Raw genomic sequence first — 24387 nt, forward strand, 5'->3', positions numbered from 1 at the left:
TACATGTTGTGTGGCTGCAGCTTCCTCAGGGTTGGCCTTAAAAATCACAGAGGAACAAGTTTTTACACGTTTTGTTTTTCATTGTGGACCGTTGAGCTCTTACCTCATGATATAATTGTAGCATAGCATTGATAGGACTTACCTGTCATTATCTTCAATGAATTTCACCAGCTCCTCCTCAGTGTAAGGTTTTCCTGGGATGACCACTGGATCATCCATGAAGGGTTCATAGAAATCCACCTCATTGAGCTTCAGCTCCAGAGCCTTGGCAACCTGTAACACACGACCAAAGTATTAGAACCACTAATCCTAAGCACAAAGGACCATTGGAACCATGTTAATGGTTTATAACAAAAAAATTTAATTCACAAAATATTTCACCAATTTAGTTTGTATAAATAAATTAAAATTATTGGTCATGTTTGAGGACAAAAAATATGTTTTGAATTGTATACGCAGCGTAGATACTGGTTGTGTTTTAGGTATGTTAATTGAGAGCGATAAAACTTTTAACAGACACTTCAGTTCATGTTCTTCAGCGCACCAACAAAGGTTTATTGAATGTTCAGTGGCTAATCTGCAGACCAATGTTTATTTGGACAAACAGGACTGTCAGTGTACTTCTTACTTTTCAATATACAGATAAGTAAGAAACCCTGAGGAGGGACATTTTTTCTTTCATTGAGGACTTTTGGGAAGCTGTCTGACAGAAGACAGAAGGACATTTTCCCCAGCTGAAAGCTTAGTGTTTTAAAGGGCAACATTGCTTACCTCAGACATTATAGTTGTCTACCCACCAACCTATTCCTCATCAAACTCCTCTGATTCAGCAGACAATTAAAATGCAGAAAATATATTGTTCAGTATAGGTTTTAAATACATGGAACTAAATATGTTCTAATCCTCAAAGAGGGCTTTACTTCTTCAAGGCTAGATTTTTGGCTGATTGCTTTAAAACAATGTGTGTATGTTTTACTTAATTATGTTAAAGCTGCACTAATTAACATTTTGATATCAGTAATGGACCAATTAACTATACATATGATAGACATATAAAGGTTTAAAGTTAGTTTTGTATTTATTTATTCTACCCAGTCTTATTATGGGCTTTTAAGTGTGTCTGATCAAACGTAAGATAATAATATTTATTACTCACCTTGGGATTAAATGTGGCAAAGAAGCTGATGTGAGGATGGAACTCTTCAGCAGCATCGGCAAAAGCCTCAAAATCTGAAATTTGACAGGCATCCATCAAGTTGTTTCAGTAGATCAGCCCCTGCATGAAATATCTAAGAATGTAGACTTGTTGCAGTCATCATTAATGCGGCTCCTATTGTTGTCACTTGCAAATCCATTTAAAAATCAAATCAGTCATGCAGCTCAAAGTTAAATCAAGCAATCTGACCCTGGTCTCTGTTGCACTTGCTTCAATATGCAATCATGAGCATTTATGTTGAAAAGCAACTGTAAAAAAAACAAATTAGAACAGGTTATCATGCCATCACAGTACAGATTCTTACGTTCTGACTTGTGACTCTTAAAGTAGCCCACCAGTTTGATGTCCTCTTCGATGTTTTCAAACCCTTTCAGTTCCCTATTATTGTCAATAATTTCCACTGGGTCCTCAAGAACCTATGAAGGAAAAGGAGGGTCATGGAGAATACAAAAAAAGGGTGAGGGGGGGGGGGGGGGGGCAATGAAGTTGAAGGTGACAGAGAAAAGAAGACACAGAGTCAGATTCTGTGTGTCATCTTCAAAGAAAGCAAACTGGGATTTATGTTTTCTTTTCTAAAATAAAGCAGGCTATTAACTGGGAGATTATATCCTCACGAACATCAAAGATGAACTCCACAATAGTGTCTGCTGCAAGCTCGCCATCATATTCTATGACTTCATCATCTGTGAAGATGAAGATGCTGTCGGACTCATCAAGGCCTGGGGGAAAAGAGAAGAAGCACAAGGTCACACATGTTGACAAGTTGGCCTCATCCGTCCCACATTTTTTTAAACTAGTGAGGTGCCAGCTCAGGGAGTAACCCATTACTTATTTTATCGTTTCATGAAAGTAGAGCAGGTCACATCCCTGAAAGCTACTCTAGTTAGACAGGTTAGTTCAAATTCTTAGCCATTGTAAAATAATGTTGCATTGTGTTAAATTATAGGTGTCTGCAGTTATGTTACTCAGGGTTTACCTAATTTTTTAGCAACGGCTTTGTCGTGCTTTGCATCAATGAGGCCGACTCCGATATCTTCCTCATCAAACTCATCCAGGACCTGGGCTGCAAGCTGTAAAACAAAGACGCTGTCATATAACCGAGGACATGGTATGCCAGTTTAGCCAATAAAACATGGGAATACAAGCCTGCATGAGTGTTCAGTATCTCATGCACATTTATACCGTTTTGACAAAGTTGTCTCACTCAGTAGTTTCATTACCATAAAAGCCTGCTTTTCAGAGCGCTGCTCATGCACTTTCTAAATCTGTATGAAACTTGAACCTCATGACTGACAGTCGGTTCCACCAATGGCAGTGCACAGACACACTGCATTGAGGAAGTGGTTCGAGGGTTGTGTCAGTGTGTTTGGATGGTAATAAGCACACACACACACACACACACACACACACACACACACACACACACACACACACACACACACACACACACACACACACACACACACACACACATACACACACATACACACACAAACACACACACACACACACTGGTGTGAGAGATCTTGAGCAGCTGCTTTTACTGGCATAAATAGTTTGACTATTAACCAGAATGTCCTGCATGTTGTTGTGCAGATCATTATTGTTTTTTCTTCTAATTGTTTTGTTGATGGGTGGGGCACAGTGCAGCAGTTTAGTTAGTGAGTTTGTTGCTTAGCGACAGGTGTAGAATATTTGCGAATATATCCTTAATGCAAAAGTATACATACACCTAACATTATATACGTTTAAAAAAAATGTAGTCTTTAAGTACAGTATTTGGTTTTACTGTGACTTTAGCTTTTTTTGCATTGAACTATATTTTGTTGCAGACCTCACCCTCTTGGCATTTAAGTAGGCTATTAAAAACTTTTAAAGGGCAAGTGATTGAGGTAAGTAAGGCTTCATACTATCCAAGCAACTGAAGGACACATTTGTAGATAAATCGTAATAAAAAGATGTGAAAAAACACTTTATGCTGGTCATTTTCTAATTCTTTTCCATTTTCCTTTGTAAACATTTTAATACAAATAATACATTACAAGCCTTTCAAGTGAGAGGTACATTGCAGATAAACATGTGTATTTGCATAGAAACATTAGAGGTTGTTTATCTGGATTTGAATATGCAAAATAAACAATTTAAATTATCCGGTGACATAATTTTTCTGCAGTTTATTTTTATGATTAAATAAGAAAATGTCCTCCAAGTATAAAACATGCAGAGTTGTTGTTAGACATTGGTGTATCTGCTGTAATGTGGCTGGTACCATTTCTTTGGAGCAACTGAACCACCCTAACTACATGTAAAGTTAAACCAACATGCTGAGTATCTCAGATGGGATTTTCATAGCTATAGATCAGCAAAATGCTCTTTTCTTAAATGCTGCCATTTTGTACCTGTTCACTGAGACACTGAGATTATATAAATATGATTATATATGTGTGTATATATATATATATATATATATATATATATATATATATATATATATATATATATATATAGCAAATATATGAACACAGCATGATGAAATTTACTTTTCCTGCCCCGTACTGTGGATCACAAATTATTTTTCCACATACATTGTCACACCATTTTCATATCCTTATATACATCACATTTGTATAATCTGTTTTCACGGACAGTGAGCAATTTACACAGCGCATTTAGGAAACATGGCAAAATGATTAAGCATTAACACACACAGTAGACTCCAGTCACACTGTTAGGCCACCTCAATAATCAAACTTTTCTTTGGCCAAGGGAGAAAACACTTAATTATGACCTCCTCTCTCCCAAAATGTCATATTTCATTTAACTTTTCATGAACAGAGTGCCTCGAGCCTTTTGCTGCTGCTGCCTGTTGCTAATAATAAATCCTTATTAAAGGTAAATCATAATACATTCATAAGAAGAAACACAAGCCTTCGGGGAGCTCGGCCCACCACAAAAGCAGCTTGGGATAAATATAGCACCAGAAGCCCCACCAGCCCAGGGACTATTTTGGCGTGGTGGTGGTGATGCTCTGCGCTCTGGGATCCGCTGACAAGTACAGTACTTCAAGTGTCAATCCCAGAGCTGAGGGTGCACTACTGGAGCCAGAGACCTCCAGTGCTGGCCTCCAGCCCTGAGGCCGATCCCAAAGGCTCCCCATACAGAGACACCAGAGGCTGTTGATCGGATGTGATATGCCAAGGGGAGCAGCGTGTATTCATGGTTTCCTCTCTATAATTGTGCCTGCTTGGCGAGCCAATTCTAAAAGGAGCCACCAGCAAAGCTTGCAGCTCTCCTAAAACATAACAATACACAAAATGTCTCAGGAAGCAGCTTTCATTATACACTGTGCAGTGACCATGCCAAATGCCTTAGAATATGGTTGCAACATGATCCAGTGTATCTATTCTAAAAATCAGTTCTATTAAAAAAGTATTTTTTAATAGAACTGCAAATTTCACAGCAGGTATTAGTCCAGCATTTCTTCAAACAATATAAATTTTGTGTAAAATACAGTAAGAACCGGACAGGTCTGTTTCTGGTCCAATCTAAAATGTGTGGACAAGAAGGACAAGAAACACAAATACGAATTTTCTTGAAAAATGCAGCGTATGAGTATGTGTCATTTGATATTCGGTGTGTTTTTTTTTTTTTAAAGTAACATGAGGACAGACCCAGGTCAGTTAGGGTTTGATGCGTTTGTGAGCTGATACTGAAAGCTTGCTGAATGATGATGTAATGTCTCTCTGTGAGGAATGTCCTGAAACTGCTGAGTATCCAGGCTGACAAGGAGGCCTGAGGTATACTGGTAGAGGTGCCTTAGGTACACCAACTACCAGACACACACACACACACACACACACACACAAGCTCAGCCTTTGCCAGAATACATGATATCCACAGCTCAGCTCTTTGCCTTGGGTGGACGACACTGACGACACACAGCAGGCTTGTGCCACATTTTTGAGACTTCACCTATCAGCGTTTCTGAATCCAGCAAAGCTATTTTCCACCTAGCAGCCTCACTTTCCCCTGTGCTCAGTGTCACATTTAACCCATTTCAAAGTTTGCAAAAAAAGTCTTTGCTGGCCAAAATTCTCTTTCTTTTCCTTGTAACCACACATGTGCACTTTTACTATAAAAATCTATTTTTACATTTTCAATTTGAAGCTTAATTCCTCTACCAGCAGTATTCTGTCACACACATCTGCACGATTCAAATTCTGTGCAACCAAATGAAATTAAACTAGATAAAATATACAAGACTGATACAAGATACAAGAGTTCAAGACTGTGTAATGTTTCTGTCTGCTCTGCACTATGAAGGCAGCACTAGTTATACAGCTTCCCCATCAGTAAGCTATCGTCCTTATTTTACCCATAGTCCCCAACTCAACCCACCTCAAGGGTCAACTCCTCAATCTCAAACTGTCTCTGGGCGACGCGGCTGGATCCGGGATGGTCATGGTAGTACACCACCATGACATCGTACTTCTTCATCACAGACTTATAGTTCTTGGCGTTGAGGTCGTGTACGCGGTCCTTGCCATCGTACTCTGGGAAGTCCAAGCTGTCTTTGCCCAGTGATAGCCCTCCAAAGGACAGCAAGACTGCCACAAGCACCCAGGTCCACTTCATGGCTCCTCTCTAGGATAAATGTAGATGTATTTACAGTTTCACAAAGTAAAAGAAAAAAGTTAAGCTAAAAGTTTAGAGAACCCCTTCCAATCCGCGTCACCCAGAAGAGAGCAAGACCGACTCTTGCATCCACCTTATTAAAAACCTCACATGGGTAACTGGCAGTGGGGCACAGGGTGCAAGAGGGGTTGGGCTAAGTTTGACATAGGTGCAAGTGTATGTCTACGTGGGGTGTAATCAGGAAAGATGAGGTGGGGGCAACTTGGGTTGCTGGGGTGACAGCTTTGTGTGTATGTGTGGGTGTGTGTGTGTGTGTGTGTGTGTGTTACAGGCCTGTACAAGTGGGTGGAGTGAGGAGATGAGGACCAACCTGCTCTCTTTCTCTCCATATCCACTGAGAACAAGAGAAGACAGGGATGGATGTGGAGAGAAATAGTTCAAAAGCAAGAAATAAAGAGATAAAGAAGGATGGAATGAGTGTATGTGTGTGTGTACGTGTGTGTGTGTGTGTGTGTGTGTGTGTGTGTGTGTGTGTGTGTGTGTGTGTGTGTGTGTGTGTGTTAAGCTGCTTTGTGTCAACTGAAGAAACAAACATACAGTATGATGGATTTAGAGGTTGTGGCGGATATGAGATATCTTTTCCCATATTAAGTGTAGATGGAGGCTTGCATCCCAGCTAAAAATAATGGATGTGGGACAGAGAAGTACATATCAGGCAGGGGTGCTGGTGTCTAATTTGCTGCTGCTGGCACCGGCGCAGCGCTAGAATGTGCTACTGGGTCACTCAGGGACATGGAGAGAGGAGAGGGTGGTGCACCTGCTGAGGATTCAGTGCATAGGTGTCACTTAGCCCTGACTCAAGAATAAAGTGAAACGTAGAGTTTTACAGGAGGGGGGCATGTGGCATTTTTTGGAGGGGGATTTTTTTGAGTCTGGTCCACATACAGTACACTAGTGTCCTGTGCAATGTGTGCAGCATGTGTGCTTGGGATGATGTGATATTACTTTTCAGATTGAAAGGGAGGAGGTAATCTTTAAATAGAGACTACATGGTATCGTAATACTCCCAAAACACACATACGTTCACGACTCACCCCTCTCTCCTGTAGCAGGACATGCAGCCTGGAGAGTTAAAGCGGAAAGATTCTGTTTGAAGGATGTCGGTGAGGGATGCACTGACTGTATGTGTGTGTGATAGTCATGGTATGGGGGGAGGGGGGGGGGGGTTACGTGTGGTGTCAGTGACTATGGCATTCAAAACTATACTGTGGCTCACTGTGTTACTATAAACATGTAAATAAATAACATGAGATAGAGGCTAAAATGAATGGGGGTATAATTTCCACCTCATGCAGTCACATAACATCTTCTTTAACAGCTTCCATCACCATTCTCTGGTCCTAAATCAGACACAACTTATTAAAAAATTTGAAAATATTTCCGCCAGTTTAGCACATTAACAAAAAAATGCGTTGTATTCAGACACCACAGTTAACTATTCTATGCTTTTGTAATATTCGATTTTATGGCAAATTGCTATCACTCCACAAGCTGAAATTTTCATTCACGTCCCACTTTTGGCCATATCCCAATCAGTGATGTCACAGCAGGTGTTTTAACTTTGATGATTGAAAACACCAGCTGTCCATCACTGACTGAGGTGATTTTATGTGCAATGCAATTATTTGTTTTTGCCTTTTGTCTTTCACTGTGGATTTACCCTTTGATGTACAGAGTACAAAGGCTTCAATAGGAATAAATTACTGCTGTTATATTTCATAAACCCTGTACCTATATGGCAACCCACAGCATCTAGGCCCTCTTTAACCCAATATAATCTAGCAAAATGTTTCCTCAAAAGTTGAAATGGTTCTATTTTCATTAGATGTCATGTTTGTGCTGCTATAAAATAACATTAATGTGTTTGCTATCACGAATCTACACACATGTGAGTAAGGCCTTCAGGTAGAGAGTCTCTATGTGATGGTTTGTCCACAAGAGGGAGCAATCGTTTCCGTTCACTCATTTCTGCTGCAGTTACCTGTACTGGTCAGTAGACGGAGCTATTTTTTCTCTAAACTGCAACTAAAGTCCTAATCCAGCTGCCCTGGGTCTCTGAGCCCTGTGTGTTGTGACTATCACTATAAATGCTGCCAATTTAAGAAGGTTTAATGGACTATTGAAAATTGAATACTGGATTTTGACTTTACACTGGTACAAACTAGAAAGTTCTTATTCGTCTATTGTCAATTTGTCAGTGTTTGGGGTATTGGGGTATGTGCAATCTATGAAATTCAACATATTACCACAACTTTGTTGTACACTGAAGTATTGAAAGCTTAAGTGTCTTCCAGCTTTGACAGTATTCATCAAATGTTGGTCAAAGTGTGCTCAGAGGGGGGCGGGGTTATAGTCTTCCTCCCTCGTGGGCGGTGCTACAACGTTTCATAACATGTTTTAGGAACACTGTTTATTGAACTTACTTCATTAATGAGTAACATGTAAAAAGTGCGACCTGACTGTCACTGTTAGTTTGTACGTATAACGTTATATTACACGGAGTTTAAGGTAAGGCTTCTTAATGTCAGCCAGTATTTATCTTAATGCCTCACGACTTTCAGTTAGTTCACGTTAGCTAGCAGTGCTGCTGCTGCTGCTTGGCCCAGTCGTCGTTGTAGAGATAAACAATGCTGCACTAAAGTCAGACGGTACTGGCAGTAGATAACGCTACTTTACACGTAACTAACATCCTTTTAACCATTAACCATCGCGTTAGTATTCAAAGCTAACACGCAGCCTGTCAGATATCATAGAAAACGGTAGTAGAGTGCAGATCACTGAAATATAATAGTATCTCTATGGTGCAGATATACTTTAAAAGAGATTATTATTTTGGTTAATCGATGCTCTTTAGTCTGTGATCTTTCATAAAATAGAGAAAGATGCCTTTACACAATGTCCTAGAGCTCAAGGTGACATACTGCAAATCTCTTCTTCAGTCTAAAACCCCCAAAACACTCAGTTTACAATGATGTGATCAGAGATGAGCTGCAAAGCGTCACACTAGAGAGTATTGTGTGGTTCTGCCTGTAAAGTGACCTAAACTATTATGATTATTGTGGCTAATTAACTGCCTGCTGAGTTATGATTACATTACATTACAGTCATTTAGCAGACGCTTTTATCCAAAGCGACTTACAATTCAGTATCTACACACCGTAGGCACAGCTACGGGAGCAATTTCAAGCTGAGCTGACTAATTAACACTTTCAGCTGTAATTACAATAATAACCATATATTTGTCAACAAATAGTACAGTTCTCCTAAATTCCAACATTATTTTGCATGTTTTTACAGATGGCTGCATCTCTGGCCAACAGAGCGATGGGAGCCATCGTAGGATCAGCAGTTGCAGATGCAGCAGGTAACAAGTCTGTCAAAGTGTAGTGTGGTATTGTATCTTATGTAGTCAGTACAATGTCTTAAGGTAAAAAATGTTCCTTATGCTACCCCCTGTTTTAATACTCTACAAGTTTCTTCTTTGTTTTATTCACTTCCTTAACAACAGCAGGCACTTTTCTGTTGAGATGCTACCTTTATTTCTTTACGCTTAAAGACAATACACATGGTTTTTGCATGTTGTAGCGCCTTTTCTGCACTCAGCCAGTCGATTGACGTCAAGGAACTTCTGTTTCTGATCAAAGTGAAACGAAGCCGCTGTCTCGTCCCCTACAGCGCAGCCCCTCCACTGGGTGTATGACCTCCAGAAGCTGCAGGGGATTCTGGCTCAGCATCCAAACCCTGAGTTCTGCTCCGAGTCGGCCAACCCTTTCTACAGGAGGCAGACGGGCCAGCAGAGCTGCTACGGTGACCAGGCCTTTGTTCTGCTGGAGTCCCTGTCTGAATGTGGGGGTAGGCTTGCTTCTTCATCTTATCGACCTGATAGGAAAATAAAGCCTCGAAAGAACAGGTTTTAAGTCAGCATCTCCCATCATTGTTGACACTACAATTAGCCCTGTGTGTTGTGGAGATGTAGCATACTCATCCTCCCCACACCTGAATTATCCCAACATAAGACCCTCCGTTAAATATTTATATCTACCAATCTCACCAATTTCAATGTCCCGATTGTGTGACTTCACATGTGAGTTTCATGTTTTCCCTTGTCTAATTTATGTAACCTATATGGCTAGGTCTAAATGTTGACGATCTGAAGCAGAGGACAGTGACATTCTTTGGTCCTGGATCCGAGTATGACACGCCTGTCAACGATCCTTACAGAGAGAAAGGAGGTAGGAAAACTATCCAGCAGAAGAGGAGAAGTTTATTATGTCGTTGCAGAAGAATTAATTCAACTGATGATGTGTTTGTCCTTGTTTACAACAGGGCCAAGACCTCAGCTGCCCATCCAGGGACCATGGAGACAAGCGAGTTTGAAGAGCTTCCTGAAGAATGTGGATGCAGGCAAAGAGGAGACAGGTAGACCTGTAGTCATTTTATAACAATAACTAAAGACAGAACGAAGGGAAACGGCTCTTAACTAATGTGTTGTGTTTTTCCGCAGGCTGTGAGAACGACTGTCAGATTGATGGAATAGCCAAACTGGCCCCTGTAGTGGCTTTTTATGCAGGAAAGCCTGACATGCTGGAAAAAGTTGAGCAGGCCGTCCGTGTCACCCAGAACAATGATGCATGTGTGGCAGAGACTCTAGCTGCTGCAAGGTCAGTACGTTTACCATACATACATCAGTTCGCTCTAACTTTACTATTGTCACTTTATGGTACTGCCGATAATACTGCTCATTTCAGAATCTGGGATCTGAAACAAATAAAGGACAAAAAAAGAAGGCACAAAAATTTGTTGCAGTAGAAAAGGACAAAAATGTACGTTATTACAGCCAACTAGGACTGTCAACGGATATTCTAAATTTGAATTTGAATATATGTATATAATGGATTGTACGTTGACTTGTTTCCCCAGGTTCCTGGAGCATTACATCCTGAATGGTCCGGATCCCAAAGCCTTGGACTCGGTGCTCGACCAGCTCAGTGACCCAAACAGAAAGCAGCCCCAGGATCTGGACAAAGCAGTCATTGGTATGTGAGGCCTGCAGCTCTGTTGCTTCACTACACCAAAGTCATGTGATTAAAGGGTTGACCCTTCCTCATTTTGTGCGAGTTAAATATACTGAATAGTTACTTAGTTTAAATGAAGAAAAAATAATTAAATGCAACAACGTATGTTTTATGTACCTTCACATTTTTACGTGACGTGTTTATTGTATTTAATTTGAGTGAGTGTGAGTGTACCCTCTTCTCTGATTGATTCCAGGGCACATTCACGAGGTGAAGAAGAATCTATCAAAGACTCCTCAGGAGCTAATCCCCACTGTGTTTCCAAACACATGAGGTATCCTCACAAAGCTCGTTTGAACCTCTTTCATCAGAATTGGAGTACTTACCGTGACCCGGGCAGCTATCACATACTGTGCAAGACAAATTCTGAGGCAACCAGTTACAATGCTCTCGCTTCATTCATATCTGGTGCTGATGTTCTTTCAGGGTTGCCCGGTGCGTTCCAAGCAGCGCTACATGGAGTCCTGACAGCCAAGCACTATGAGCAGGCTGTCAGAGACACCATGAGCTGTGGGGGATGCACCTGTAGCAGAGGGTCCTTCATTGGAGCCTGTCTTGGGGCCCAGGTATGACTGTGTGCTAATGTTACAGTCGTTATATTCAATAATATACAAGCATTGTATTTTCAATGATTTATGAAATGTGCTATTTGAATCCTCACAGATTGGATTTGAGGAAATTCCATGTTCCTGGACATCCAATACCCTGCGCTATGACTCCGTGTTGGAGCATGCCAAGAAGATAACCAAACAACACCAGTAGTTGTTTTCTTTTTCTGGCAGTGTATTTTGCTTGAGGTGGCTAAGGACAAAATGAAAAACTGTTGAGCTTTCACAGAACAGTGAATGAAGGTTCTTGCCTAAACTGTTGGACGGCAGGAGCCAGATGTTTTTGTCTCTGATGAAGTTAAACATGTTGGTTCAGATGTTCAGTAGCCGGGTTCTTCTGCAATAAAGTCATTCTGAAAAATATCATGTTATAAAGAATCTTTTGTGCAAAGTGTGTCAACCAATGACTGTAAAGCTTGTTATTATGAAGATAATAACCTAATAATACAGCACTAACATGTTTTCATTCAAATATAATTCATATCATCAATCCCTGAGAGTCAGTATGACTGAGTGATGTACTGTGTGACTATCCTCTGCTGCCATGAAAGGTAAGAAGTATCTTTATACTTGCATTTTGAATGGGAGTTTTCAAATATGCCTCCATTAGATAGTACTCTTATGTGGGTTGACTGTAATTGAAAATTTGTAGTAAAATTTTGATGCAGCCAAACACCAGTAAAGGAAAAAAAGAAGAAGAAAAAATCTGCTTATCAGAGTATCAATGTACTTGAAATAATTGGATTACAGTTGTGATTTTTGGGCGGTTAGTTACGAAGTTTCTCCCAAATATTTTTTTCAGGTACTCAAGGATATATATTTACAAAATATTCTGACATGGCTTTTGTGTGAACCTTTTCCATGTTTTGTTTAATTTAGTAGACAATACAATAGGTAAAAGAATGCTATCTGTAGTGGTTGTTAATATATTTACAAAGAATACTTTTTTCCAAATTTCAAACCCTTTTAAAAACTATATATATATATATTTTTTTCTATTCCTGTAAGGTAACAGCAATGATACATTTAGTTGATAATAGGATTCTAGAGTAATACCCCAGACAAAGTAAGTAGTTGGAATCCAACCAATGTAAACAAAGGCACTAGGAATCCTGCAACGTGCGAACACCAATTTCACTACAACCATGCAGAAGGATTGTCCTACCGCAGCCACCGTAGCTGTGTCTGACGACAGAGTTGGTTAGCACTGGCACTTGGGAGTCAAACATGGCCGGTAGAGGAAAACAGAGTCGTTCGGGCCTTTCAGGTAGAAAAGGTGCAGACGAGCAGGAGGAAGAGGAGCAGCCGCTGCAGGCCGTTTTAGTCGCTGACAGCTTCAACCGGAGGTTTTTCCCGGTGACCAAAGACCAGCCAAGGGTAGGCACCGAGCTAAGCTAACGGGAGCGCTAACGGTTGCTAACTAATATCCATGCTGTAAACAGTGACAGGGCTGCCCCGACACTGATGAAACCATTATAACAGAGCTAAACACGTCACTATTAAGCTCTTATTTGTTTGGATTGGTTTTGTTTAACAGTGCTTGGGGTCTTATTTCCACCCTGACTCTGAACAGTTACTCACAGTTACACTCATGACATCTGTCACGTTTTCAATGATGACAGGCTCTGCTGCCGCTGGGTAATGTCTCCATGATCGACTACACATTGGAGTTCCTCACGTCCACTGGGGTGCAGGAGACGTTCGTCTTCTGCTGCTGGATGGCCAGTGAAATCAAGGAACACCTGCTGTAAGTGTTCACTAGTGCTGTGTGTTCATCATCATCTGTGCAAATTGGCTTCAATGACAGATTGTGACTTGTCACTATGTTTGACAGGAAGTCGAAGTGGTGCCGACCCACCTCTCCTAACACCGTTCACATCATCTCCTCGGAGCAGTACCGCTCCCTAGGGGACGTTTTAAGGGATGTTGATGCCAAGTCCCTTCTGCGGTCGGACTTTGTGTTGGTCTACGGAGACGTGGTATCAAATATTGACGTCGGTCCAGCACTGCACGAGCACAGGTAAGAGAATAATAAGTAGAGAAAAAATAAGAGAAAATAATAAGTCTGGAGAAATTTGATTATTAGTAAAAATATATGCGATCTATCTGTGCTGCTCTAATACTGTGTGTCGTTTTGCTTGCGCACAGGTATCGTCGAAAGATGGAGAAGAACATCTCAGTGATGACGATGATCTTCAAGGAATCGTCGCCGGGTCACAAGTCCCGCTGCGAGGAGGATGATGTCATTGTTGCTATGGACAGCAGGAACCAGCGGATTTTACACTACCAGAAGACCCAAGGGCTGAAGAGGCTGCAGTTCCCCATGGTAGGAGGTCCACATCTCCTCACGTCTTTAACTTACTGGGGCTTTTGATTGGCAATTGACTGTTGTTTGTTTCGCAGAACATTTTCCACAGTGCGAGCGATGAGTTTGAAATCAGACACGACCTCCTGGACTGTCACATCAGTATCTGCTCTCCACAGGTTAGTTTCCAAACACAGACCGGAGCCATTCAACTGACCATTAGTGATTGAGGTAACAAGTGTTTTCTCATTTTTCAGGTTGCTGAGCTCTTCACTGACAATTTTGACTACCAGACTAGGAATGACTTTGTCAGAGGGATGTTGGTCAATGAAGAGGTATGGCGTGGCCATAGTTGTTTTAATGGAAATTTGGATCATGTTATTCTACGGATGCCATTCAGTGCATACTTTATTCTATTTAGATTCTGGGCAACCAGATACACATGCACGTCACCAAGGATGGTTACGGCGTCCGAGTGTCCAACCTCCTCATGTATGACTCGGTGTCGTCGGACCTCGTGCGGCGGTGGGTCTACCCGCTCACCCCCGAGGCCAACTTCATTGACCAGAAGGGACGAAGCTGCACGTATTCTCGCCACAACGTCTACCGAGGGTCCGGAGTCAGCCTGGGCCAAGGCAGCCAGATGGAGGAGAACGTCCTCATCGGCTCGGACACTAGCATTGGCGCCAACTGTTACATTTATAACAGCGTCATCGGTAACAATTGCACCATAGGTGAGCTCCCTGACCGGCAGCATCCGAAACTAAAAGGGCTAATTTGTGTATGTGAAAGTAGGAGATTACATACAAGTACGTAATAAAAGTGGTGTTAACAGTCCCCCTTTTTTTAACACAACAGGTGACGATGTAACCCTTGACCATGCCTACATCTGGAATAATGTTCACATTGCCAGCAACGTGGAGATCAGCCAGTCTGTGGTCTGCGACAAGGCAGAGATCAAAGAAGGCGTGAAGCTAAATAAACAGTGTGTGGTGGCGTATAATGTAAGCAATGCATGTATTTTTATTATTTATTCTTCATTACAATTAGCTTGTATTTCAAATAAGTGAGTTTTGATGAACTGACATTTCAACTGATTGCACCACTTTGCACACCAGCCGACAATCCAACTGCTTTCATCTCTTACTTTTCAACTGACATTTCAACTTCTTTCATCCTGTATCTTTAGATCAACCCTTAAATTAACAGTTCAACTGTTTTCAGCACTTTCACTTCAACTGAAACGTCAACTCATCGCAGCGATTAACATTTAAATTGACAAAACAACTGCTTCAACTTCAACTGTAACTAGTACAACATCATACAAGCAAATTATCGACATTTAAAAACATTTGAAGTTATTTACATTTTTACCTTGTTTCAAAAGCTACAAAACTCAACTCATTCAGACATTGAAACTGTTTCAAATGTTTCAACTGCTAACTCTTATTAGCCAGCACATATGAACCCTCTTTAAAAAAATAAAAGCTGGTCAATCAAATGTTGATGAGTTTGCAGAACTTCTTAGTTCTTAGTTTGTAGGTTTTGGCTGCAGATTTGCTGCTAAGTCCTGCGGTTTATTTGGACAATGCATATTTTTATTTTCATTATTTTTATATATATAAATCGACCACTTTCCGTGAACCCGTGACTATCTCTATCTCATCACTTAATTTGCTGGGAACTGTTTTCAAGGTGGTGATTGGACCAAACATGTCTCTCCCTGAGGGCACTGTGGTGTCCATGCACCATCCAGACGAGGAGGAAGAGGAGGATGATGATGAATTCCTGAGTGACGATGCCGCGGTTAGTCACAGCAAAGACAAAACCAAACTGAAAGGTGTGTATTGAGTGTGTACCGACGTGTGCGTGAATGACATGAAATGCTTAATCGTTTGTGGTAATGAGCGACTGTCCTGTGCTCCAGTGTTTAACCCAGCTGAGGTAGGAGCCGAGGGAAAAGGCTACATCTGGAAGGCCAACAGTGTGGATGACACAGAGGATGAAGAGCTGGCCCAATGTCTCTGGGGTAGGATAGCGTCATAGTAAGAGAAAAAAATAAAAAATCCCATGACGCTATGGTCCGTGTCCCAGCATTCTGGCTTTTTGGTTCCTGTGCAACAGGTTTGGTGTTGAATCCTGACCCCGAGAGTGAAAGTGAGGACAGCGAGCCCGATGATCCTGATGACCCTGTGATCCCCTCCCCCGAGATGGATGATGTCAAAGGTGAGAGTCGTTCATTTCACCTGTGTGTGTGGAACCATGTGACTGCCCCCTACTGGCCCAAGAGACAAAATGAACAACAACAAAACCAGCGATCATCATCGTACTCTGATCAATCTGATTACTCCCAGAAAATTGATTGTGGGAATTAGCCGATTTCAGACAGAACATCTGGAAATACGATAATCACTTAACAGAATGAAATGTATTAATCACTTAAGGGATGCAAAATAGGGTTGCCATGTGTCACAATATTTAAGTCTCTCTGGGCTCTGATTTTATTTTATTTTTAATGCGTGAGGACTTCAGCCTCTCTGTTGTGCGTTTGGGTTGAGACGTCCTCCTCTCTGACTCTTCTTCATTGGTCTGTCCATGTGTAGTCTTCCAGCTGGAGGTGCTCGGGACTCTGCAGAGAGGTTTGGAGGAAAACATCAGCTTTGACAATCTCGTGCTTGAGATCAACTCTCTCAAGTAAGGAAGGGCTTAAACTTGCCCGCATCTCTATTGCTCTCTTTTTCAAAGTGGCCGTTTTTTTGCACTTTCAGTTTGACACATTCTTTCTCTTCAGGTACGCCTACAACATCACCTTGAAAGAGGTGATGCAGATTTTAACCAGAGTGGTGCTGGAGTACCCTTTCCAGCAGCAGGGCCCCCAGCTTACCCCATCACAATACGTTGCTCTGCTCCTACCGGTAAATACATCTTACGTGTGTCAAGTGTTGGCACGATGGAAAGTAAAGATCCTCAATATTTAGTTTACACTTTTGTCTTTGTCCGTCTCGCAGTTACTGAAGAAGTGGGCGCCGGTGTTTAAGAACTATGTGAAGAGAGCACAGGACCATCTAGACTGTCTGTCTGCCTTTGAGGAACACTTCCTGGAGCAGGAGAGCCACTGGGCTGCTATGGTCAAGGTCAGTGTCGATCAGCGCTACCGTCCAGAAACCTGTTGACTGCTGAGAAAAGTATTCTGCAGTTTGCTCTGCGTTCACCAAGTACCTGGTGCTGAAGATGCTGTGGGTGTTTTTTTTCCCCCTCATCCAGGTCCTGATGAACATGTACCAGCTGGAGATCCTGGAGGAGGAGACGATACTGCGCTGGTTCTCGCAGGGAGCCACCACCGACAAGAGCAGGCAGCTCCGCAAGAACCAGGGGGTAGGTACAGGGTGAGCCGGGTCACACAGGACAGTTAGGACATCACTTCAGTTATACAATAAAGGGTGGAAGTCTGGATGATGTGGTAAGATGGTGTGATATAAAGCATTTCAAAATGATTTAAAACAATGTAGAGGAAGAAAATATTAATAAACTATGCATGGGGGACTTGAATCACTTGAAAGTATGTTTTTTGTTTTCAGAAGCTTTCTCACAACCCCGTCTGTCACTTTTATCTCCAACAGCTACAGAAGTTCATCCAGTGGTTGGAGGAGGCTGAGGAGTCTTCAGAGGAGGAAGGGGAATAACGAGGAGCACTTAAGAAAGGACAAAGTTTAAAACTGTTTGGATAAAGGGATTCAGGCAGCTGGTTTTACCCTCCACGGCAGCTTTCTACTACTAATATCCACCAGGATCTTCTCTGTACAGTTCAAGCTGACATGCATTTGATCCCATAGTGCCACGTCATGTAAGGGCTGTGTGCTGTGAACGCCAACATCCAAATAAAGAAGAAAGACCCTCAGACTGCTGAGAGATGCATCATCTGTCAACAACACAAACTGTCTCACTCAGTGTTATAATAGTTAATACAATAGAACAGTTGCCTCAATGTTTTATTAAATACAAACACATCACTTAAAAAAGATTGTGTTTAGGGTTCTTCTGTCTACAAGCCGAACAGTGACTACAAGTCATTAAACAGTCAACACAATGATTTAAGAGGTAGAAGATTATATCTGCTAAATAGATTCAGTCAAAATCACCAAAAAATTTATTTTAATTCCATCTCATCTGGACATGATGACTGGAGACTTACAGTGATCAAATATCAGGTTCACAGTTAAAATATTGCAATCAAAGCAAAAGATTGTGAAAATACATGATTGGTTACGCCACATAACTCCCTAAACTTACTGATTTCACCTTTAATTATATTTAAAAAAAAAATATATATATACAATTTCATTACAAAAATAAAATGTTCCCTTGATAAAGTAGCTCTGAATTCCAAATAAATTGAATAAAGTCAAATATCCTGCATCAAATGAGTCACATGCTTCTAACAATAATTATGGCCCAATGACTGCAGGAGAAATAAGAGATGGCTTAGAGGCCACAGGATCAGGTTTCGAGCTATGTCTTCTTATCACAGTTTGACGTGCTGCTGTGCACCATTAGACCTATGAGGATTTCATCTTGTATCATTCACCCCCCCTATAAAGTGGACTCTGTTAGGCCTAAAGACCTTTTTATTGTCTTCATCAGACTAAGCTGTCACACTGTCAGGTGTAGGATTTGGGTGTATAGAGAGCTTCAACAAGATACTAACAATGTGGTTCAAAAAGTGGTCCATTAAGTATGGTGGCCCAGAGAAGAAAAACAGATCAACACTGGATAAAACACTTAAAATATGTAAGACAACTTGGGTTCTGTCTTATTTCAAACAAGAATTGTTGTCTCTTTCGTAAAATGTCTGTTTTGTTAATTTGTTTTCAGTTTTGTTGCATTTTCTAAAATGTTGTGCTTTCTGTGTTTCGGACAATATTTGACTAATTATCTTAGCGTCAGGACGGTTCTGTGGAATCCAAGGTAAAACACCTGAGGCAGTATTGGGACACCCAAAAAAAGCTATTTAAGCTGTTGAACCTGCAGCGTCCACGTCTACAGGCCTACTTTGATCTGTCGTCCTGATTCCCCACGAGGCCATAAAGAATTCTGGCTAGAAGAGAAGCCCCCGTGATGCCCGTAACAGCGGTCAGCGTCTTCCACAAGCTGGCCGATCTCTCGTGCCTGTTCATGAAGCTCCTGTAGTCAGTGGGCTCCAGGATGTACTTGCGTCCGTCCTGCGGGGCCTGCAGCCTCATCACCTGACCCCCCTCCAGCACCACCTCACCAAAACCGGTCAGGGTGCTCCCCACCCGCAGCAGCTCCTCGCTCTCCTCCATCGCCTCCGGTTTCTCCCCGCTGAGGCCCTGCAGCACCACGTTCACCAGGCCCTCCTCAGCATGTCTTACATTGTAATAAACCCTGTCCAGGTAGCACCCAGAGGCCTCCAGAGGGTTCTGGATCTTCACATACAAGTCAGTCATGTAGGCGCCAGGGCTGACCAGACTGAAAGGCACCGAGTTGTTGGTTTCTTTTCTGTTCATTGTCCGAGAACTCCTGGAAAGATAATCAAACTGTTATTAACAGGCTAGTAGATTGACGGAGAGACTCTTTTGGTTTTACTCTGTAGATTAAAAGCACCATGTCTTGGTGAGGGAGTTCCAGTATTTCCAGTGCTCCTCCACCGCTATCTTCTGAATCACACCAAAGCATCGTGGGATAAACTGGCTGGCCAGAGGCTCCCCATCTGCCTGCACCAGACCTCAAAACAGAAGGAAACAGGAAACTGTAAAATAGCTGTGACTGATCCCATTCAAAACTGCATTCACTAAAATGTTAATTCTAGACACGGTTGTACCTTCTACTGCAACATACTGAAGTCGCTTGTGGGGAGATGCTCTCAGCACTCTGACCAAATGTTGATCTGGCTTGAAAACGGGTATTTCCTAAAAAAGGAAAAAACAAACAATAAGTGTTTATAGATTATTACAAGACTAAAGCTGTGTGAATACTTATACATGACACAAACAAAGATGTAGGCTACTTGCCTTCAGCTTTTCCAGTTCTTTTTTTTTCTCTTGGTACAAATGATAGAAAAGGCCGGAGAAGGCAAAGCTGGAGCCAACGCCAATCACAACCAGCGGATTTATGGGAATGTCAGCCATATCCGTGTCTGCAACAGGAAGAAGCAACATATTATGGTCAACACAAGTCACAGTAAACTACAGTACAAATTGTAGTTATCAGCGTGGAAGTTACGCCGCGTGTTTGTGAAGAATAATCAGATAAAGGAATGAAACGCACCTGTTAAACAAGCAGCTAAAAACTTTAACACACCTGCAATTGGGTCACATTAATGGAAAACAAAAGATTACGTTGGTTTCATTTCCTTGTTCGCCCACATTGCGTCATGTTTAATCAGCCAATAGGAAATTAGCAGCATATATCTTTATTTATGACCACCAGGTGGCAGCGTTCATCAATGGTTGATATACGTAACACTTTCTTGCACACTTAAAATGTACACCGTTCAGTTTAATATTTAGTAATGCTAGCAATGTGTTAGGATACGTGAACTCTCTATTTCCCCACGCTCACTTTAAACCAGTGGTGGAAGATGTTTTAAAATCATTTATACTATACTAATACAGGTAAGCCCATAATTCAGAATTTTACTTGAATAAAAGTACTGTTAAGTACAAGCATTGAAAACTAATGTAATTAGAAGTACAAGAGTGAATGTACACATAGCCCTATTTACTATATAAAATGTAATTCTTACTTTAATGTTGTGGTTGGAAGATGTGACACTAATTTCTACAACTTCATATATTTTGGGTAGTTTAATTTGTAACCATCCATCACATATTAAAAACTCAATCTGAAATGTAACTATAGCTCTGAAATGTTTGGTAATTTTCTGTGTATTTGAAGTATAAAGTAGTGTAGAATACCTAAAGATTTTATTCAAGTATACTATGTGGATTAATGCAATTTGTAGGACAAGAACAACTAGTGGTCACTAGGTGATTAGCCTACTGTAGCCTATTGTCAAAGCAGTTCATTTACTCAAGTACTCCACTTTTTAAGGTACTAGTACTTTACTTAAATATTTCCATGTTTTGTTACGTCAAACCTCTACTTCACTGCATTTCAGAGGGAAATACTCCACCCAAATGTATTTGAAGCACACAGTGAGTAACTTTGCTGATTAAAGGCTCTGCAAACAAGTGTTTTCAATTTGGCTGATTAGACCTCCAGTCAGGTGGGTGTTAGGTGGAGCGATACTGGAAGTTACGTGATGTCAGCGAACTCTCAACACTAGTGATGGGTGCAAGTACACAGTCCTGACAGGAGGTCTAATTAGGCAACAAGTGAGAACACCTGTGTGGGTGGACTATGGCTGTGCAGGTACACTTAAGATTTTACATACAAAGTGTATGATGACTTTATGAAATATAATGCATTATTATTTATTAAATTATAGCAGTATAAGTTAGAAAGTGTGCCAATTCGACCAGTTACATTAAAATGCAGCTTGTTTTATGCACAAATCAATAATAGATGACATTAACACTGACAGAGTCAACTCTGCATATTAAATATGTTTTACTCTTCATACTTTAAGTACATTCACTGAACTATAATTTTGAATGCAGTACATTTACTTGTTATGAAATCACATTTGCCTTGACTGTAATATCCAGTTTTATTGGTTGGTTCACTGCCTGTTATTGTCATACTGTTTAATGTTGACAATCTGAATGATGTAGTCATGAACGGGATGATTTGCAGAGTCATTTATGGAGACTGTAACAGACTGCATGTGTCTATGAGGTGTGAGCGGGAGGATTTTCCACTCTCAGGTTGTTTTATTATGACTTTTAGCTGCCTGAAGATATCATTCCATCCAGTGTTTCACAAGATACGGGAAAAGTTGCAGATAATGTACAATAGTTTGGTACAGCAGATGTTTGTTTTTCTTCTATTTCCCTCCTGTTAATCATCTCATGACCTCTCAGATTTACCTCATACAACACCCTAGACAGGTCCAGATCACTTAAGCAAACTGAACACTGAAGTGACTAATCTCCCGATTATGTCTTTACTGAAAGTTGCCAGCGTTGACGAAAGTTATACACCAATGCATCACAAAGTAAAGAGTCACAGACTTTGCCAGCTTCCCTTTTCTCCGCCTCTCTCTGTGTACTGAATAGCCGTTCGCTTGGCAAACAGTGCTTGACTGTAAATACACACCTGTTTTACATGCATGGTCGTATTTTCTCCCTTCATTTGGATGCCTTTGTCCAACTGTTGTTCCCAGCTCCCTATTTTTCCCCAGGCTGTGTAAATAGTTGCCTATATTGACAATGTATCTGCACTGCAGGAAATTCTGTAGTTTTGACCTTTGTTGGTGCACAAATAGTGACTCTTCAGAGGCATCTCTGAAACTTACAGTTTAATTCAAACCCCTGATGCCTGGAGAAGAGATGAGAGAAGACACATTACTGAAGAATGCCTTCATTAGAGCTGCTTTATAGTTACTCAATGCCCCTCCTGATTCGTTCTTCTTTAAATATGTCCTTGTCTGCTCACTGAAAGCAAACTGGCATTCAATTCAGAATAATGACATTGTTGGAACACCTTTCGCTCAAACATGTGCAACCTTGGTGCAGCCCCCAGCATCTGCAAACCTGCATGGAACAAACCCCTCTGATGACACACACAACACGCACAGTCTGGCTTCACCAATGGATTGATGCGGAACAGAGCAGAACATCAGGAGTAAATGAAAAATCTGGCATAATCTCTTTGTCTAATGAATGGTTGTTATTCTTATTTCATCAGCAAAACAAAATGTCCCTGAATTCTCCTTTCTGACTGCTCTAAATTCTCTAATATTTCTTTTGAAACATGCACACACCCTTCCTCTCGTCGATGAGTGAGAAAAGACGCACATGCTTCACAGCAGCCAGCCTGGATGTTCATGTTTATTTATTTTTCTGCACTATTTCCCTACTTGCATAACATTATTTCAAGGCAATGGAGAACGAGTAGCATAGGATCTGTAGTTATCCAATAATAATGGATAACTAACACAAATGCACATAGCACACAAACAGCCCTTGACATAAGGAGACTGTGTGTCCTTGGAAAAACACACACATTCACAGAAAACCTTGTACTTATATCTTTGTGAGGACACTGATTGACATATGCATTCCCCGTTAACCAAACCTTAACCATCACAACTAAATGCCCGACCCTTATTCTAACTCTAACCTAAACCTAATTCTAATCTGAAATTTAAAACCAAGTGTGAACTCATCCATTTTAGTTTGATGCACCTTCCATAACCACCATCATTGCCTCCATTAAAAATATCTAGCATGTTTACTGACAGCTTGAAGCTCAATTCAGACATTTATGTAGTCACTCGAATGTATGTCACAGGTAGCTTGTGAGGGGGCGGCGTTATGTTTCTACTTGAGCGTTAAGAATGTATGCAGCAATTACCAAGAATAAATATTTCCCACATTCATTTGAGTCGATAATGCTTTGATTTCTACCAATGAGACCCTTGCAGCCTCTGAATTGGCATCACATTTTTAATTGTCAAAAGTTGTACGCTTGCTTTATGGCACCAAACATGAAGAAGTTGTTGATTGTGCAAAGCGTCCATAGTTTTGAGCAGAGAAAGAGGACAAATAGAGAAATATCACCAGTATGAGAAAGTGGCAAACATTGGCGGTGTCAAATGTTTGCTGTAGCGACACCTATAAGAAACATTTGGGTAATTATTGTGAGTGAGGTACTCCTAATGTCTGACATTACTAACAAATTAACTCCTTCTGGACTGTATTATAATTGTGCAATGTTAAAACATGCTCCGTCTTAGAAGTAAGTGTGCTTATACAGATCAGGCCTCAGAAAGCAACAGACGGATAAACACAAGAAGCCAGGGATGGAAAAGAGCGTTCTCTCCTGAAATTCCACAAGCGTCATCCAAGAAGAACTCAAAAAGCTCAAATATGAACTTTTATCCCAGATGAGGGTTATTCTGACATCCATCAAAGCTTTCATAAGCCTCGCTGAGTCAACCGTCGAGAGTAAAAGCAGACTAGCATGCTGCCACTGGAGGAGTCTGTGTGGGAAACAACGACCGGTTCAGAGCATTGTTGTCAGAAACATGTATTCCTCATGGTTGAAAGTAAATGACTCAGCCCTCATCTCTTCACACTATGCACACTGACTGATGGCAGAGCAACCATCTGACCGGAGACAAACGCGCTGCCTGTTTTTCACCATGCACAACTTCCAGACATATTTTGTCAGTGTTCCCACACCGCTTTCAATGAATTATGAGCTTTACAACTCTCTGTTTTCCATGGCATTGCTGCAACCACTTCACAAACATGTGTGCACCATGTATCATCCTCAGTGCATATACTGTACAGCAGCATTATCTTATCTGAGAGCAGTGTGTCAGCTATGACCAGCTCCATG

The 24387-nt window shown here is 41.2% G+C and overlaps 4 protein-coding genes across 4 annotated transcripts in view; 2 read left to right on the forward strand and 2 right to left on the reverse strand.

Annotated features, from left to right (window-relative positions):
• The window catches only part of casq1a (calsequestrin 1a), a 9001-nt gene extending 3011 nt beyond the window's left edge, over window positions 1-5990 (reverse strand). Inside the window, exons 1-7 of the mRNA XM_068738061.1 lie at window positions 5615-5990; window positions 2193-2286; window positions 1835-1935; window positions 1521-1632; window positions 1157-1230; window positions 143-273; window positions 1-36 (exon numbers count right to left, since the gene is read on the reverse strand). The exon at window positions 1-36 is cut by the window's left edge and continues 10 nt beyond it. Of these exons, the coding sequence (XP_068594162.1) occupies window positions 1-36; window positions 143-273; window positions 1157-1230; window positions 1521-1632; window positions 1835-1935; window positions 2193-2286; window positions 5615-5851 (785 nt within the window). The 5' untranslated portion in view covers window positions 5852-5990. The remainder of the gene's footprint in view (window positions 37-142; window positions 274-1156; window positions 1231-1520; window positions 1633-1834; window positions 1936-2192; window positions 2287-5614) is intronic.
• A 2294-nt stretch (window positions 5991-8284) lies between these two features.
• LOC137866158 (crystallin J1C-like) lies at window positions 8285-11957 on the forward strand. Its single transcript, XM_068701860.1, has 10 exons — window positions 8285-8419; window positions 9209-9275; window positions 9587-9763; window positions 10045-10143; window positions 10238-10330; window positions 10416-10572; window positions 10832-10947; window positions 11183-11260; window positions 11413-11552; window positions 11650-11957. Exons 2-10 carry the CDS (start codon window positions 9209-9211, stop codon window positions 11746-11748), a joined length of 1026 nt encoding a protein of 341 aa, XP_068557961.1. The 5' UTR covers window positions 8285-8419; the 3' UTR covers window positions 11749-11957.
• Window positions 11958-12782: 825 nt separating this feature from the next.
• eif2b5 (eukaryotic translation initiation factor 2B, subunit 5 epsilon) lies at window positions 12783-17799 on the forward strand. The gene is made up of 16 exons (XM_068738206.1): window positions 12783-12971; window positions 13217-13341; window positions 13429-13614; window positions 13743-13920; window positions 13998-14078; window positions 14157-14234; window positions 14321-14633; window positions 14758-14903; window positions 15595-15739; window positions 15827-15928; window positions 16024-16125; window positions 16503-16593; window positions 16691-16814; window positions 16908-17033; window positions 17164-17274; window positions 17520-17799. Exons 1-16 carry the CDS (start codon window positions 12822-12824, stop codon window positions 17580-17582), a joined length of 2121 nt encoding a protein of 706 aa, XP_068594307.1. The 5' UTR covers window positions 12783-12821; the 3' UTR covers window positions 17583-17799.
• Window positions 17800-18028: 229 nt separating this feature from the next.
• mul3 (mitochondrial E3 ubiquitin protein ligase 3) lies at window positions 18029-20272 on the reverse strand. The gene is made up of 5 exons (XM_068738207.1): window positions 20185-20272; window positions 19929-20053; window positions 19739-19826; window positions 19522-19642; window positions 18029-19437 (listed from the first exon to the last, which is right to left on the reverse strand). Exons 2-5 carry the CDS (start codon window positions 20043-20045, stop codon window positions 18945-18947), a joined length of 819 nt encoding a protein of 272 aa, XP_068594308.1. The 5' UTR covers window positions 20046-20053; window positions 20185-20272; the 3' UTR covers window positions 18029-18944.
• Between the last annotated feature and the right edge of the window lie 4115 nt (window positions 20273-24387).

The sequence above is a fragment of the Cebidichthys violaceus genome, unplaced genomic scaffold (genome assembly GCF_023349555.1).
Source record: "Cebidichthys violaceus isolate CVI_PGR_0920_01 unplaced genomic scaffold, fCebVio1.0.p SCAF_8, whole genome shotgun sequence".
Lineage (NCBI taxonomy): Eukaryota > Metazoa > Chordata > Actinopteri > Perciformes > Stichaeidae > Cebidichthys > Cebidichthys violaceus.